Source organism: Tamandua tetradactyla, chromosome X (assembly GCF_023851605.1).
Source record: "Tamandua tetradactyla isolate mTamTet1 chromosome X, mTamTet1.pri, whole genome shotgun sequence".
Classification (NCBI taxonomy): domain Eukaryota; kingdom Metazoa; phylum Chordata; class Mammalia; order Pilosa; family Myrmecophagidae; genus Tamandua; species Tamandua tetradactyla.
In genome coordinates, this window is record NC_135353.1 from 159657621 (window position 1) to 159676569 (window position 18949).

Sequence of the window (18949 nt, forward strand, 5' to 3'; positions counted from 1 at the left end):
TGCTAAGCCCATTTTTCTCTCTTCCCCTGCTACTTGTTCTTATAGTCACTGCCAAGATTCTAGGGCATAATAAAGCAAGATACCCCAAATACCCCTGCACCATGAGAGGCTTGGCTGATCATGATTTCCTAGTTGATAAAGAACCTCCCTTGTCCCTCATTAGAACTTTCCAATGTTCGAAAATTCATTTTTTTTTCAACAGGTATTTATTGGGCACCTACTATGTTCTTGGCACTGATCTAGGTGCTGGGAATGCAGCAGAAAATAAGGCGATGTTTTAGCGCTCATGGAGCTGATATTCTAAATGCAGCATGTGAAGGCAGACAGTTTGCAAATCCATCACCTATCAGGGTGCTAGGTGCCATGAAGAAACCCAAGTAGGGGGAGAGGGCAAAGGGTTGGGGAGAGCTCTCTGATAAGGTTAGATTTGTGCAGACCCCTGAAGGAAGGAAGAACTATTGGCGTGACAGCTGTGGGGGGGCAGGGAGTGGGCTTGGGTGTTAGGGTATCAGCCAGGGGGCCGGTGTGGCTGGAGTGAAGTGAGCGGGGACGAGAGTTGCAGGTGTTACAGTTGGAGAAGTCAACAAGGCAGATCACACAGAGCATGGCTGTACTCCCATAAAATTTGATTTATGGATACTAAAATTTCAATTTTATCTAGTTTTCATGTGTTATGAAATAATCTTCTTTTGGATTGTTTCAATTATTTAAAAATGTAAACATCATTCTTAGCTCATGGACCATACAAAAACAGGCCATGAGTTAGGGTTTGGCCCATGGGTTGGGGTTTGCTGACCCCTGCTCTATATCACTGCACTGGTGTATCTTCTTCACGGTACACATCAGTACCTGAAAGTTTTTATTTGCTTGTGTGTACAAGTTTATTGCTTTTTCACTATCCACTAGACCAAAAGCTTTTTAGAACAGGAACGCTTCATGGTCTTGTTTACTGTGGTGTCCCAATCACCTTGTTCAAATCCTGGAACAGAGAAATTACTAATAAAGTATTTGTTGACTGGATGGATGGACTAGTCTCCTAGGATTATGAGATACCTTGCTTGGAAACATCTATTTTCACAATGACTTGTCTGAGTTCCTAATTTTTTTGTATTCTAAAGCACTTTTTCAAAGTCAGTAAACTCAACCTATGTTACTTGCCTTGTGGGGATAGGACAGGATTTGAGTGGAGGTATCAAAGAATCCTCCAGTGTCTTTCCAGCTACAAGCCTTCCTATTAGGCATTGCCTTCTAGAAATCAAAGGTCTAGAAGGAAGTCACGTTAGCCCATTATTCCCGCCTGGTGGTCATACAAAGAGAGATGGGCAAAGTGGCATCTGGCTGCACAGCGGGCCCAGACAAAACCTGAACACCTCGATACGTTCCTTCACTCTTGAGATCCTGGAGAAGCCCTCTCTCTGTCTTCCTCTCATGTAAGGTGGCTTGTGAAGATGTGGTCAACAATGGCAGACTACTTTGATCAAATACTTCATCAGTCAGATTGGACCAATAACCAACAACCCCCAAATCTTGGTGTCTCATAAACAACAGAGGTTTATTTCTTACTCATGCCCCAGGGAATCCAGGTTCATCTGGGGTCAACACCATGTCATGAAGAAGCTGGCTGACAATTCACATCTTGAATCCTGTGAGTCACCATGGCAGAGGGAAAGAGAGACCCAGAGAGGCTCACCTTGGCAGTTAAATGCTCTGGCATGGAAGTGACATCCATCACTTCTGGCCACAGCCCCGTGATCACTGCCCCATCCAGCCACAAGGGCCACTAAGTGCTCAGAAGGCAGAAAGCTAAAAATATTTGCTAAGTAGCATTCATTTATGTCTAATACATTCGACTTTGATCATGTCCAGATGCTTCCAGATGTTTCCAGATGCTTCTGAACATACATACCTTTGACTGTAGCAAGTCAAAAACATTCCCCATCTTACAGCAATGCTGGAAAACTAATTGTATGGAGACAGCTTGGGAGGGTCAGGAAGAGACAGATGAAGGAAAAAAATCACTCATTTCAGCCACACCTCTTGAACACGTGGAAGAACCCATGCTTCCTTAGAAAATCAGGTTTTCATACAGAACGACTTTAGTGAAGATTAGAAACAACTGTGCTTGTTCGTGCTTGCTAACCACCGAGCTCGTGGGGTAGCATCTGCTCAAGGAAGACATGCAGCCTTCCTCTGCTGCTTCAGGAAGTTCCTTCTCCCTGGGAAAAGGCAAGCCATACATTCGGTTCAGTAATATTTGTGGAATGTCTACCATGTGCCAGGCACATGAGTAGAAATCATGTTTTTATAAAATAAAGATGTCTCAGTCATTTGCATGTCTTACTAACAGACAAAGAATTCAATTTGGCCTATGGAAGGATAAATTTAATGCCTGAAACTTCAAGTAATCAGGTAGATTTTTAGAATGAGTCTCTTTTTGTCATTCATCAAGTATTACCATAAAATGTACAACACTCACATGTTAGAGAAAACTATTGCCTTTCTGAAATCTAGGTTGGGATAAAATCATTTCTGGAGAGACGATGACATGTGCCAAATATTCCTATGGCAAATGTCTTGTTTTTGCTTTAACATTCTGGAGAGTTAGGAAGAGTGTAGTTTGGATTGGACGAATATCCTGAGTTCATCAAAAATAAAAGGCCCTCCAAAAAGAAAAGCGTGAGATGAGAAAGTAAAAGCAGCCTTTGCAATGGTGTGCTTGGTTCATAAGTGCATGGTCACAGCAAGACTAGACATCATTGGGCATCGTAGACAACACAGAGGATGTTGGTGAGGAAGATAAGAAGGCAATTAGTAGCTGCTGATGTGACCCCACTACAGCTCCTTTAGGAAGAGATATGAAAAGGTACACTCTGCTGATTGCTGGTGGCACAGCAGGACTGCCTTGTAGTTAGGACATTGAGGTTTTACGTAAAAATCCTTTACCCATTGAATGGATTAGGCAGAAATAAGGCTGGATCAGTTAATGCTTGCCACGATAACGCTGAGTAACAAAGCAGTCCAGATTTTAATGGCTTAAAACATCAATAACATTCTCATTTACGTATCTGTGGGTCAATTGGGAGTTAAAGGGCGTAGGCTGGTCTTGGCTGTGCTTGGGACTCCAAGCCACAGGTTCAGGGAAAGTCTGCCCCACATGTCTCTCATCCTCCTTGGACCAGTAAACAAGCAAGTTCTCACAATGATGGCGGAAATGGAGAACAGCCCAGTCGTAAGCACATTTCGCACCTCTGCTTGCATCGTGTCTTGTAACACTCCGTTGGTCATGGCAGGTTACCTGCCCAACATCAGTGGAACTGGGAAATATGCTCCCTCTTCAGGGAGGTGGGGGAGAGGGAGCATCTATTTTTTGAACAATAATCTAATCACCACCCAGGGTTTAGGTTATTTCCTTGGCTCTTGATCTTTGAGATCAGTGATGAAGGAATTAGAAGAGACCTCAGGAATCCATCCTCCTGGGTTATTCAGAGCATCTATTTAGAGGATCTGGACTGTCTTGCTACTCAAACCCATCCCGTACCCATCTGCCTCCACGTTTCCTCACATCGCTGAATCAAATGGTAGCAGAGTCATTTCAGTAGGGCACGGATTTGCAACAAATATAAAAGGGACCTAGACATTTCCTGAAATACTGGATCATTTGGCTGGGGAAGAAACCACCTATACTCTTTGTGGAACTGAAGAATGTGCAGATTCCAGTCTTCTTAGCCACCACTATCCCCTTAAAACATCCAGCAGCAATGCACACACATGCACATGCGCACTCATACAAGTTTGCACACGCTCAAACATGTTTGTACACATGCACACACACTATTCCTGCATTTGTAGTTTCTTTCCTCTAAGTTTAAACACCCTGAACTTCTCATATCTGCATTTAAATATAGAACTGCATAAGTAAAAGAACCACCTGAGCCTCCAGTAGCCTGAGGCCTTGAAAAGGAGGGCACCTCCCCCTCCCCGCCCCGCCAGACTACCAGGCTTTCTGGGTTTCAGAGGAGCAAGACCAGGCCCTTGGCAGGTTCCATCTAAGCAGCCACAGCAGTAATTGTTAGCAGGTGTGCACACTCCTGCCCTGCCCATGGTTGGGATGCCCTCCTGTACCATTTGTTGCCATCTGCTCTGGGGACAGCCAGACCCTAATCACTAAAGCCAAACATTAGGAAGTGGGTTTGGTTTTGTTTTGTCTTGTTTTGTTTTTGTCATTCATCTATATAGACATATGTAAAGCCTGGGCAGATGCTTTGAATTGGCCTTTCATCTGAAAATACCTGCAAGAATTAATTTTTTTTTAAGATTTGTCCTTTGTTTAAGCTGGAAATTTTTTTTGTTTTAATTTACTATGCTTGGAGTTGCCCTGCCTGGCTCTTTTCAAACTCACCTCTCTGGTTACAAGAGATGCCAAGGGTCATAAAGCACAAACCCCCAAACCCCAACACATAACACCAGATGACCCGCCGCTGCGAAAGGAAATAGGCATTTATTGAGTGTTACTTGATACCTGACTCCTTCCTACATGCAAACTCACAGAGTCTTCCCATCAGCTCTATGAGTGGGATGTTATTAACATTGCCACTTTATAAACAAGGAAACAGAGATTTAAGGAAGTTAAGTAATTTACTGTCAAATAGCAAAAAAGGAGCAGTCTGCATTCTAAACCAGCTTATATTATTTTTTTAAGTAACATGCAGTAGAATTGACATTTTTTTCCTTTGGGGGCTCGGTTTTATGAATTTTGCCACATGCACATAGACTTGGGTAACCACCACCATGATTAGGTTATAGAGCTCTTCCATCCCTCTTAAAACCCCCCTGATGTTAACCTTTTATCATCACACCCCACCCCCAACTCCTGGAAGCCACTGATCATTCCAATTTTTTGAGAGTGTCATAGGAATAGAATCATACAATATGTCATCTTTTGAAATGGTCTTTTGCTCAGCATGAGGCCTTTGAGGTCCATCCAAGTTGTTGCACATTCCAATTGCTCATTCCTTGTTATTGCTAAGTAGTATCCCACGCCATGGAAGGGCCACGGTCTGTTTACCCATCCACCCATTGAAGGACATTTGGGTTGTTTCCGGTTGGGGGCTGTTACAAATAAAGCTAGTCTTAACATTTGGGTACAGGTTTTTATGTGAACATTAAGTCTTCATTTCTCATAAGTCAGTACCCCAGAGTGGGATTGCTGGGTCATATGGTGAGTCTACGTGTAACTTCATAAAGAATCTGCCACCAGTTTCCAGAGTGCTTTACCATTCAGAGCCCGTTCTGAGCTACTTGCATCCAAGCCCTCTTCTCTACAATAAGCTGTCTGTCCAGACAAAGAGTGGTTTATGATGTTAGGCAAAGCTTCCTTTGGGATGTCCAGATATTATTTCCACTTGGGAGCTATGGGAGCAGAAGTCACAAAACTTCCACTTACACGACCTGAGATGATGCCTCGACAGGTGGGGGAATGATACGGGGAAATGGAGAGGGAGGGAGACATCATCTTTGGAGGACAGCTGGGAGCCAGTCAGTACAACTTGGACCCTAAACCAGGAAAACCTGGGTGGTTTCAGCTGAGGCTTAAATATCAAGTTATAGATGAAATGCAAAATCCTCTTCTGGTGAAACAGAAGTTGCTAAGAGGTGGAAGAAAAATGGAACTATTTGTACTGCAACCTAATCCATTTCTCCAAACCCACCACAAAGGGAAATTGCTGACTGCTGTTCTCCTGAACTCTAAGAGGGGTGAGGACTGAGAACCATGCCCCCAGGCGACACTATTGAATTGTTAAACAAATCTAGGGAAAGTTGTGTGAAACATGTTCCCTCCATAGCTCACTCAAAAGCTTCTGGATATTTAGATACACAAATTCTATCTACCACTGTGGTAGTTAGATTCAGTTGTCAACTTGGCCAGGTGAAGGCACCTAGTTCTGTTGCTGTGGACATGAGCCAATGGTACGTGAACCTCATGTGTTGCTCATTACATCTGCAGTTGGCTAGGAGGTGTGCCTGCTGCAATGAATGATGTTTGACTTAATTGGCTGGTGCTTGCAATGTAGCATAGCCCAAGCAGCTCAGCATACCTCATCTCGGCACTCAGCTCAGCCCAGGCCTTTGGAGATGCAGAAAGAAATCACCCTGGGGAAAGTGGTTGGAACCCAGAGGCCTGGAGAGAAGGCCAGCAGAGATCACCCTGTGCCTTCCCACGTAAGAAAGAACCTCAGTTGAAAGTTAGCTGCCTTTCCTTTGAAGAACTAATGAAATAAATCCCCTTTTATTAAAAGCCAATCCGTCTCTGGTGTGTTGCATTCTGGCAGCAAGCAAACTAGAACAGATTAAAGGAATCACTCTGGGGAAAGTTGTTGGAACCCAGAGGCCTGGAGAGAAGTCCAACAGAGATTATCCTGTGCCTTCCCACATAAGAAAGAACCTCAGATGAAAGTTAGCTGCCTTTCCTCTGAAGAACTAATGAAATAAATCCTCTTTTATTAAAAGCCAATCCGTCTCTGGTGTGTTGCATTCTGGCAGATATTCCCTCATAACCAAACTTCCGGAAGACATATTATTGTTGCTGCAGTCTGACAAAGAAAATAGCAGCAACCCTTTTGAAAAGGCTTGGAAACATGATTTTGGACCCACAACTCTCAAGCAGTCCAGTGGGAAATTTCATAATGCTGGTCTCCTTTTCCGTATCTTGAACAGGAGAGTTCTTTATGGCATGAGATCGGATTGACCCAAGAAAGACTTTTGACAACTGTGTAAGGTAAATAGTCAGGGTCCCCACTCAGAAATTCCTTGCTGAAGGCCTGCCAGTCCAGAGCCAGGATCTGAAGCCAGCCAGGTACCCCAAAGCCATCCTCCCCTTTGGCATCAGGTTTGTCTTCTTATTCTTGCTTTCTTTAAGGTATTCTATAGGACTACCTTGAGAAAGAATTATAATTTATACTTCTGTGTTGAATACCAGTAGGTAAAAGCAGTACCTATTATTTTAAAATCTGTTTCGGGAAATGAGTTGTTTGGGTCCTTAGGAATAGCAATTTAGCCTGGGGTTCAGCAGGGTTTCACAATAAGGCAGCCTGTACCTCCTCGTGCCATTTAGCCTAGACGACAATATTGTTGATCTTCAAACTTGAAAAAGTCATCCAAGTTGAAAACTGGTCTGCCAACAGTGAATCAGGCGTGTTGAGTTTAAAAAAGGCTTTAAATGTCCAGTTCAGCAAGATACTTATACAAAGATTTTGAACCCAAGGCATAACTCAAAGGGGTCTTTTAGATAAAAAAAAAAAAGTCAAGTGTGATGATAAAAAAGTATTTAAGCCCTCTAGCCTCCTATATTCTGGAGCAGCTAGAAGGAAAAATTTGAGAGGATCTTATGGTAGCCCATGACAAACTCTGGAATCTGTCCTGTAACTACTTGTTGAAGAGTGCTTTGAAAACTATTGCTTTTTTCTTTCTTTGCTTTGTATATATGTTATATTATACAATTAAAAAGGTTTTTTTTTTTAAAAGGGATCTTCTAAAGTAGATCTTTTATTTTGGAATAATTTCAGAATTACAGAAAAGTTGCAAAGATAGTACCGAGAGTTCCTGTATACCCCTCATCCAGCTTCCCCAAGCTGTGTATCCCAGGCCCATAAAGTGACAATTTCTGAGGATAGGGCCCAGTATCAGCATTTCTTTGAAGATTCTTCCCTGGTAGGTTCAGGGTGAAGTCAAGGTTGAGAACCTCTGCTCCAAATCCTCACTTCACAAAATGTAGTCTGCAAGCCAGCAGCATCGGCGTCACCTAGGAGCAGGTTAGAGATGTAACATCTTGGGTCTCACCCCGACCTTCTGCATCAAAATCTGCACTTTTTCAAGATCCCCAGCTAATTGGCATGCACATTAACTTTTGAGAAACACTGCTCTTTACAAATATTAGACGTTACAAACCTGGGACCAGTTGCTACTTAGCAAATGTATGTATGTATTTATTACTCAGAAATTTGTTTGTCTGATATAGATTAAGGATATAAGTGAGTCAGACACTCATTCCACCTTTAAGGATACCTCGGGCTAGTGAGGGAGATGTGTTTTGTCCATAAATAATAGAGTGGGAGCTAGGGACATCACGGAGCCCTCTATGGCAGAAGTGGCATTTAATCTGGACCTGGAAAGAGAACACTTGGAGGAAGAGACCCCGGAGATGCGCGATGTGGTCTGAATAAGTGAATAATCCCCGGGTTAAATTTTCTATGGCTTTTGGTGAGTCAATTTATTTATTCATACAGTTAATAAATACTTCTTTTAGCTCTTACTATTTCTGTGGATAAGACAGATACCGTTATGGCTCAAGGGGCTCTTACAACTCAGTGGGAAAGGTAGGCACTAAGCAAAAAACACCACGAATAATTCATCCCTGTCAGTGGGAAGGAGGAAGCCGGAATACTGGAAATCCATGTGACAGAGAGACCAGAATTGGGGGTGGAGGATGTGGGGGTGGGGGTGGTTTTGCTGAGAAAGGCTCAGCTAGACAAAGGGCAGAGGGAACAGTGTGGCCTAAGGCCAAAAAAAAGGAGAAATGAACAAAAGGACAAGCCAATGGGATGCATGTTCAGTAGTATTCCATTGTTCAACCCTGTTTTCCATTGCCTCCCAAATTGGGTTCAAGTAGCCTGGCCTTCAAGCCTCCAATCCTTTTTTATTTTAAAAATAACTATATTGAGATAAAATTTCCATACTATAAGATTTATCCATTTACCTGTTTTAAGCAATTCAATGATTTTTAGTAAATTTACTGAGTAGTGCAGCCAACCTCCCTATAAGGTCCTTTGTGCCCTTTTACAATTAATCCCCTTTCCCACTCCCAACCCCAGGAAACCACTCATCTATTTTCAGTCTCTTGGGTAGACACTTAGGAGTAGACTTGATGGGCCATATGGTAAATTTATGTTCAACTTCTAAATTACCTGCTAAACATTTCCAATGTAACTGCACCATTTTCGAATCCCATCAGCAAAATCTGAGGGGTCCCGTTGCTCGGCATCCTCCCCAGCAGGTATTATCATCTGTCTTCCGATTATAGCCAGCCCAGTGGGTACGAAGCGGCAGCTCACTGTGCCAACCCCTCTTCCTAATCTCATTTCCCAGCCCCTCCCAAACTTGTTGTGGGCCCCAGTGGAGGTGACCTTCATACTTTTTTTTTGTTGGGGCTCCCTGATATCCCCAAATCAAGCTGATGTTCACCCTTTGAGTGTGTTACTTGACTTGATATTCGGGGGGGGGGGGAGGGGAGAGAGACAGGATAGAAGTTGAGGCTCCCAAGAAGTAGGAGCAGAGAAGGCCTTCGACTTCTCTACCGCATGGACACTTTCAACTTCTTCCTATAAACTAGGCCACTAAACCCTTTCAAACAGCTTGCCTGCCATCGTGGTCACACTTGATTGAGAGTACTGCCTACCCCTGAGCTAGACACTGTGGAGGAAGCCCATGCTTCCTCCAGGGGAGAATGACGTGGATTTAGAAATTACCAAAAGGAGAAATGACTCATATTATACCACAGAAAGCAGTATACATTCAAATAGTGGTAAAACCTTGTTCCAGAGACGTTAAGCCTCACAGTTGAGAAACTGGCTCGGGGTGACTGTGCCGGTCTGAATCTGTGGCGGACCCCAGAAAAGCCATGCCCTTTAATCATCATTCAATATTGCTGGGTGGGAGCATTTTGATTGTTTCCATGAGATGTGACCCACCCAATTGTGGGTGGTAACATTTGATTAGATGGTTTCCATGGAGGTGTGTCTCCACCCACTGAAGGTGGAGTTGCTTACTGGAATCCTTTAAAAGAGGAAACATTTGGGAGAGAGGCCCTTTTTGGTAGAGCCATGAGAAAGCCAGCAGATGATGCTGTGTTCGCCATGTGCCCTTCCAGCTCAGAGAGAAGCCCTGACTGTGTTCGCCATGTGCCATCTCATTTGAGAGAGAGGCCCTGAACTTCTTGAACCAAGGTATCTTTCCCTGGAGGCTTTTGATTTGACATTTCTATACTTGTAATTGGGACATTTTCTCGGCCTTAGAACTGTACACTAGCAACTTATTAAATTCCCCTTTTTAAAAGCCATTCTGTTTCTGGTATAGTGCATTCTGGCAGCTAGCAAACTAGAACAATGACCAAAACATCAGAGAATGGTTTGTATTTAGAAGTGTAATTGCTAGCAGTCTCAGGTTAATTACCAAACAAATATTTGGTGTTTTTACAAATATTAGACGTCACAAACCTGGGACCAGTTGCTACTTAGCAAATGTATGTATGTGTTTATTACTCAGAAATTTGTTTATCTGATATGGATTAAGGACATAAGTGAGTCAGACACTCATTCCACCTTTAAGGATACCACAAAAAAGAGGCAGCTACTGTAATAAAAAGCAGAGATCTGATACTTGTGCTTTGCTTTCTTCCTCTTGCCAACTGCTTTTTAATTCTTTCAGTTCTGATTAGTACTTGCTTCAGAAAGTAGGAAGAAATTAAGAACAACTTATTTGGCCAAGGTTTAGTAGCTAAAACCATGGTATTGGCGACTAGTTTCCTTCTTTTTAGTTCTAGTTTTGTCTTGGACAGAAAACATAGACTTGATTGTATAAAAACCAACCAATGCTGCAAGCCTATGGGAAACAGGCCACCATTCTGTACCCTTCGGAAGTTTATGCCCTCAGTGAATTAGTTGCCAGGTTTCTCCTATGTTAAATTTTAGTGCTTCCACTTATAATAGCAGATTTCTATTTTCTAAGTTATTTCAAACTAAGTTTTTAATTATGAGCTTTAAAAGTATGCTTAAATAACTCTGAGTTCTTGAGTATACACTACATTTTTTAGGGGGTGAGTCCAGTCTTATGAGCCATTCAGTGGTTTCAGTTCAATCCAGAGACTTAATATTTTCTACTGAATTCTCACAGTTGGATAGTTTAAAAATATTTCTGCAGTGATATGATAGTCTGGAAAATACCCCCCAAAAAGACATGTTCAGGTCCTAACCCCAGTCCTATGAGTGTGAACCTATAAAATAGGATTTTCAAAGATTCCAATAAGATGAGGCCAAACTGAATCAGGCTGGGCCTTAATCGAGTATCACTGGAGTCCTTATAAGCAAAGGAAATTTGGACACTGAAGTAGTAGCCACAGGAGAAGAAAGGGAGAGATAAATTGCCACGTGATGGAGGCAGAGGTTGAATGACAGAAGCTACCACCAGAAGTTTAGAGACTTTGGCAAAGGCATGGCCTGCTGTTAGTTTGATATTAGATTCTAGCCTCCACAAAGTGAGCCAATAAATTCCTGTTTTTTTAAGCCAAAAAATAATATATGTATATATATATATATTTCTGCAATTGAATTGAAATCCTTAAGAACTATTTAGTCATACTCATTCTGTATTTATGGATGATAGTGGATGAAATTTGCCTCAATGAATAAAAATCCTTTATTACATAATTAAAAACCTTTAAAAACTTTTGATTGCTACCATTACCTTCATGTGGAAACAGTGTTGTAACAAAAATTTATTTCCAAGATTGTATTCGATATGAAGTAGTTATGTTATCCAGCTAGAAGAGGGATGGCATAAACAGGAAGAGAGACTATTGGCAAATGAGCCCTAATAGAGGCTCAGAACTTCAGAGCTGCAAGAGACATTAGCAATTATTCCGTTTCATCCCCAGAATTATTAGATAAAGCAGCTGCCACACCCTGCTCAAATTCTCTGCCCAGTCCACAAACTCCATCTGTGCTGCTCACCCTTCCTCTACCCCTTGCTCCCAGAAAACTGTCTTGATGCCAACTTCGCAGAGAAGTGAGAAACCATCAGCATGAGCTCACTCGCCTTCCCAGGCACCCCGCTGTCACAGACCCATGTCACATGGCACTGGCTACCTTCCTCTTGTGTCGAAGGGTGATGGCCTCCTCCACTCCTAACCATCCACTTATCTCTGGAACTCATGGCACACCAACCCCTCTGAATCCCACTCCAGGTCTCCTGCCTGTGTTCTCAGTTTATTCCTCTTTGTTGGCCCTTTCCCTCAGCTTACAAACATCAAGGTCCATCCACGTTTATTATACACTCACACACACACACACACACACACACACACACACACACACATCTGAGTTGCCAAGCAAGATGACCTTGTAAATTTGTGTTTGAAATCTTTTATAGTCCACAGCAGTGACAGATGAAATCGCCAAAATACAGGGCAAACATCTGCAGCAGTGGTACTAAGAACATAAAGCTGGCGCTGCAGGACTGATGGACTCTGAGTCTGGAAGACTGAGTCTGAAAGACTCTGAAAACTGCCGTAAAGGTCTGGGTCACAACTTCTCAGCTCTGCCATGGTAGCACAAAAACAGCCGTAGACGGTACTGAGATGAGTGGATGTGGCCATGTTTCGATAAAATTTTATTTACAAAAGCAGGCAGCAGGCTGGAGCTAGCAACATAGTGTGACCATCCCTAACCTAGAGAATAATCATTGTTTATACTTGCATTTATATCTCCTCAGATTTGCTTCATATTTTTGGATATATTATGCATATGCATACATATAATTTTAAAAGCGATCGTATCATACCTGAATCACATGTGACATGGACCACATTTTCTTTTCTGAGCCCCCACCTTTGGGCAACTCTCGGTATCCATCCTTATATCTTACCAAAAAAAAAAAAATCCTACTCTCAGTCCACTGATGCATAATGCAGACTTCAAAGTTTTGAGGGGAGTTGGAGGAGGATGTACATCTCACGCCCCTCAGTGAAACTTTCTCCAAGTGCCATTTGCTTATCATTGTTTCCCCTGTGTCCTCTCCCCACGGCAGGCAGCTGGTGCTCCCCTCTCCCCTCTCCCCTGCTCTTGCAGCACTGTCCTGCAGCCATGCTAAAGAGCCCCTCAGCCTGCACATCCCACCACCCAGCAGAGCGGAAACCAAACAGCCTCACAGACAGACACCTCACCCAGCACATTCCAGGGAGGACCGCCATGCATTCTGCCGCAATGTACAGCTGCAGCATGGGTTTTGATGATTGCACAGGTTAGCAAGACAATGTGAAAATGTAAGTTGCTTTTAAGCCAGTAATTTTTTTCTTTGAATCAGGCATATCAGTCAATGTTAGAACGATCGGAACAGGAGATTAAGGCAGCTTCTAGTTTGGAGGAGCTACTGCGAATCACACACTCGGAGAACTGGAAGCTGTGGCAGTGCCGCCTGAAGCTCAAGGGTTTTACCGGGCTGGACTCTCGCTCAGCATCCCATCGGTCCACCAGGTTTGCGGCAACGTTCTACGACATCGAAACACTCAAAGGTACGCGTGGGGGTGGCCGGGGAGGCACTTGCTCTTTATCGGCCAGTTCCTTCCGAAAGTCTGAGTAGGGCAGGTCGGAGGGAGAAGGAAAGGGGGTCTTTTATTTCACAGCTTGGATATCAGTACCGGATCCTGATTTTCTGTATTTTGCTCCACAGAAAAATATGTTCCACACAGTCTCAAGATCAAAAAACCAACACAAAGAATGCTTCAAAATATATGTAGCCATCAACAAGGAACATTTTATGGCCATACATACACAGCTAGAAACCCACAGACTAGGTGTAGCTTTTTAATTTCTTCAAAATTCAGTGATCTTGAGTAAAAATGAAAAGTACAAGTTGGAAGCTGAATGATAATGATAGAGACTTGTATTACTAAGAGAGTAACGGAAAGGGGGAATCCTTCTAGACAAAATGCTCAAAACTCCAGACTCAAAAATCAGAACATCTGAATTACAGGAAATGATTGTTCCCTGATAAGGCAGGGAGGGTCTCTGCAAGAGAGCCATGGTGCTGCTGTGCTGTGCCGTGATGGACACAGTGCTTCTCAGAGTTGTGCGGCCTCTGAGCAGGTATTTAGCTTTTTGAAAGACATGTCAAAACAACATAAGAAGCTACTATGGCAATTTTGAACTGGCATTTTAGATTTGATCAACAAATGATTATTTGTAACAATTGTGTTTATTGCATAATTCAAATTGACTGCTATGCCAAAATTATTCTTTTCTTTCTCTCTGGAGTTGCCTTTGCTTTTTTCTCCTTTTGTAGAAAAGATAATGATTTTTTCACAGTTCCGTGCCGCTGGCTGTGGGGAAGTCTGTATGTCGGTAGGGCTAAGTCACCCGGCAGCACCCAGGCATGAGTGTGCCCAGGGTTCTTTGCGTTCGTGTGTATGACTCTCCAAGTAAATTGAGGTAGATGGAACAATGGCCTGCAACCTGCTTTAGATGCAGGTTTAAAGCTCTAATTGTTTCTATGTGGTAAATTAGCATAAGAAAGCCAAGGGGTCAGACCTGACCTGGAGGTCAGAAGACCCTAACCCACTAACCTTAGGAAGGTTTGATGTGAGCCTAGAGATGTGCTGTGAAGACAGGGAGACAAGCATGACCATCAGTCCAAGACTAGGTGATAGAAAAGGCCAGTGATGTTGATATTTTCTAAAAAAAGCAAGCATAAAAAAAACAGACTCTTCTCATTACGTGGGGATCATCTAGCTTAGTTAGAAGCAGCGAATAATGAAATCTGTGTTTGACATGGATTTTAGGACTGCTGTATCATAGTATAGAATAGTAGAGTTAATGGAGCCTTTCATTGGTGGTGTTGGTCAGAATTGTATACAGTCTGGATTGAAATCTTACCTGCTACAACTTTCAAAACTTAGTTTTATACAAAGAGAAAAAGCCAATGGAACCCAAAAGTTTCAGTCAATTGGATAGTATGACCAGTGCTCCTCAGCTGTTCAGACATCTTGTATTTTGTGTTTTCAGTGACTGAAGAAGCAACATATGAGGAAAATTGGGATTAAGGGGAAAAAAAGGATACAGAAAAGATGTTTTAAGGGAATAATGAAAAGACTCAAGTTAGATCTCAAACAGTAATATTATATCTGTATACTTCAAGCAGCAGTCCTCTCTATTCCTCTCTAGTGGAAGTATGTCCATATGCATAGGAATTCAGAATAGTATTGGGAGAGATCAGTGCAAATTATTGAACATAGAGTAAAATGAAGTTATCTGTTGCTTTGCTACCTAACAAATCACCGCAAAATGTAGTGGGCCAATACATTTTTATCTCACAGTTTTTGTGGGTCAGGAATGCAAACTTGGCTTAGATGAGTGTCTGCTTCCGGGTCCCGCCCAGGCTGCAGTCAAGGTGTCAGCTGGGGCTCAGCTAGGGTGGGATCCACCCCCAAGCTCACTCAGTGGTGGCTGGCAGGATTCAGTTCCTGGAGGGCTACTGGACTGAGGGCTTCATTTCCTTGCTGGCTGTTGGTCAAAGACTCCCCTTAGTTCCTTGCCACGTGGGCCTCTCCCACATGAGGGAGTGCCTCATCAAAGCAGGCAGGCCAAGAAGCTGAGAGAGAGAGCATGTGGGAGAGTGCAGGCAAGAACTCAAGGCTGCAGAAAATAAAAAATAAAAATAAATGAAAGAAGAAGAGATAGAGACTTCTAGCAAGATAGAAGTTGGTCTTTTTAAACCTAATCACAGAAGTGACATGCCATCATTTTTGCTGTATTCTGTCCACTAGAAGCAAGTCATTACGTGCAGCCCACATTCAAGTCGGGGATTACACAAGGGCGTGAATCCCAGAAAGTGGGATTCCTTGGGAGTCATTTTAGAAACCTCCTACCACAAGCATTCTCTTTATCTGCCCCCCTCCCCACCTTCTAACATATAATAAACTACACTTCCTGGTAAGCAAAGTGGAAGTCTTTAACTGTTGTCCTTAGCATGAGATTGAATCTTTCCCCAAAAACAATCCATAGAAAGGCTTAGAGAATATTAAGCACCAAAGTGTCAAAATCTAATTGAAAGAAAAAAAACACCTATATAAGAAAAGCAAGTACAGTTTTATGAGAATGCATGTAATTTTCTTTTTATTCTCAGGGGCGTTTCCCTTTTCCATGTTTCCCTCACATTAGCTAGAATGGCCAGGCTATTACTCCTTCCTTAGAATTAACAGACTGATTTCATCGTGTTATATAAACATCAATATCAGGCATTTGCAGATGAGAAAACTCCAACTTCTGGAAAGTTCAGTTCCACTTAAATTTACATTCATGTTTTTGCCAGGTTTTAATCCTCCTATAGCTACGTAAGCACCCAATAGAAACTGTTTCTTGATGGTGCTACAACCTGCTCACACCTGGCTTCAAGTAGAAGCAGTTCTATCCAGCTGTATCCTTTAAATTTCTTAGTAAATAGCTCTTAAGTGTTATTTCTTTATTTGCTTCCATGTACCTCCTTATCCGCCAGCTTTTCCAGATGTACTCAAGGTAGTTAGTCATATGCAGGAAATAGTGTTCTTCACCAAAGGGAGATAAAATAATTATATTCTATGAAAGTACAGTATAGATGGGAAGGAGCACAGATTTGGGGATTAATTTTCCCCCAAACAATCTTTGGTTAAGGTACGGACAAAAATCTCTTGTCTAATGAAATAAACATGCACCAAAAACGCAAAAGGGGCTGTTTTCCGCGTACTTCGGGCGCACGCTGGCGGGCCAGCTCCTTTCACCTGCGGGTCCCCGCGGGCCTCTTCTCTGCAGTTATAGACGACGAGTGGCAGAGAACCCAGTGCAGCCCGAGGGAGACGTGCGTGGAGGTGGCCGCCGAGCTGGGGAGGAGCACCAACACCTTCTTCAAGCCGCCCTGCGTGAACGTGTTCCGGTGCGGCGGCTGCTGCAACGAAGAGAGCCTCGTCTGCACCAACACCAGCACAGCGTATGTTTCCAAACAGGTACGAGGACATGGGCAAGTGCACCTGCACCAAAGCCCTGGTGAGCACGGTGGTGTTGGCAGCTACACTTTGCCTTGTTGCCAGGAGCTGTGCTAAATGATTGGTGTTCATCATCTTATTAATCAACAAGCTAAAAGGGTACCTGCTTTATTTTCCTCCCTTATAGATGAGGAAACTGAGGCTCAGAGTCACTCATCTAAAGCCACAGAGCTAGCAAGTAGCAGAATTGAGATTCAAACCCAGGTCTCTGGAACCTCAGAGTCTGAGCTGTTGGCAGTTACTGCCTCTCTAATGCTATAACATCAAGAATCAGAAAACTGCAAGGAAGAAACTAGAACAGGATGTTAAAAGGAGTGAAGCTAGGGACACTGGCCTGTGTATCCATTAGGTTCCTGGCAGGAAACAGATGTGTTGCTCAGATGGAGTGCTTGAGAAGAGTTTAATGGAGGGTGTAGACTGGATTAGGGGAAGGAGGAGAGGATGGGAAGCACAAGGGGCTAGCAAAAAGGGGGAGCCTTCCCAACCCTGAGACTGAAGAGACAAGGAAAGGAAGAAGCTACAGGAACCCAGAGAGAAAGAGGAAAAGAGGGCTGCTGGGCTGGAGGAGTGGCAGCCACTGCCTGGGGGTGGAAGATAGGGTGGGAAGGCCTGAGGGCCCACAGCTGCAGTCCATGGAGGTGGCCTTTGGGGCACAGAGTCAGGTAGAGAAAGGAGGAGAGAGGACACGTATCTCTGGAGGGACAGATGGAGAATCTCCAGCACAAAAGACCTTTGAAAATAATTCTGTAGTCTCCGTGGAAGAAATAATTCTTCCTTTTCTGTCTTCTAACGTTTCCTTGCTTGATAGATAAGTTTGTCTTTCTATCACTATCATTTTGTTATGAAATGTAAGAAACATTGCATACAAGAACAGTAGTAACAAACTTAGGAAAACAATATTAAAAAGCTGTAAGTCAACATCCCTTTTGGTTGTAAGTCATAGATTCCTCATTCATGTTGATATATTCATTTAATCCTCTCATTTGCCTATCCAAACTTTTCTCACTGCTGTAGAGAGAGTCCAATAAGACTACATATGCAATGAATATATCCATATTATGGTAATTCTCTTAATAAGATGGAAAGACTGGAATGCCAGTTTGCTTTTTAAATGGCTTAGCTTGTCCTTAATTTTATTCCAGCATCCTCCAAGCTATCCCTTAAACAGGAGAGTTTCTTTTTCTAAATCATTCTAGAGAATCTTGGAAGTTGTGAAAGTTCTGGTCTCAACTGTTTGACGGTTAGAAAAAAAAAAGCTACGTAAGTATGGCTAAGCATCAACCATTAATAAAAACAAAGCTTTACTTAATGCTAGAGGCTTTAGTTCATGCACATGTTATCCCCTGGATATAGCTGAAAAATTGCACAAGGAGGTGAAGTTTATGCAAAGTAAACACTCTAAAAACAGTCTCTTCCTTAGACTCCTGGAAGTTCCATTACACATTGACAGGTCTGAATAAACACAATTTTAATGAATTTTTTCCACTTAATGGATAGTTGAGTGCTTTATTTTGACTGTTCTACTTAACAAATGATTAGTTTCAAAGAATGTACTTAAGTGTAAGTGTATGGCAGTTTTTCCTTCCAAATATGCATATTCAAACATTGAAATAGTGTTTTATTTTTTAAGAAGTACCTCTCATTCTTACAAATAAAATGAATATGTAATAGCAGTCACACAGAGTGGTGACTGAATGGGCAACACATTAAAATCAAGTTCAAATTCATTCATACATCAGAGAGCCACTCTGGAACAAAGTGCTTGATATTTCTCTAAATTCTATTTACCAAGATCCCATTCTGCTACTTCTGGTCCCATCTATTTCATTTCAAAAAACAATCATGCATATTCTTAAAATCATCACCTCTGGCTCTAGAGTATAAATCCCACTATTTCAAGTAATAGCTGTGTGGCATTAGGTAAGTTACATAACTTCTCTAAGTATCTTGTTTCTTCACCTGCAGGGTTTTAGAATAATAAAATACCCATCCCGTAATGTTGTTATAAGGGCTAAATAGATTAATAGGAAAGTGCATACAACAGGGTCTGGCATATGGAGACACAGAATGATATGTGTTAGCAGTAATTATTAGTTTGGGCATGATGAT

At 42.5% G+C, this 18949-nt stretch overlaps 1 protein-coding gene across 3 annotated transcripts in view; it reads left to right on the forward strand.

The window, feature by feature from the left end:
• Nucleotides 1–18949, forward strand: part of VEGFD (vascular endothelial growth factor D) — a 34110-nt gene that overhangs the window by 4325 nt on the left and 10836 nt on the right. For 2 of the 3 annotated variants that reach the window (XM_077146364.1, XM_077146362.1), the window contains exons 2-3: nucleotides 13132–13339; nucleotides 16611–16801. In XM_077146364.1, the coding sequence (XP_077002479.1) occupies nucleotides 13144–13339; nucleotides 16611–16801 (387 nt within the window). In that variant the 5' untranslated portion in view covers nucleotides 13132–13143. Of the gene's footprint in view, nucleotides 1–9321; nucleotides 9999–13131; nucleotides 13340–16610; nucleotides 16802–18949 lie in introns of those variants that run through there. The other variant, XM_077146363.1, reaches the window with a different exon arrangement.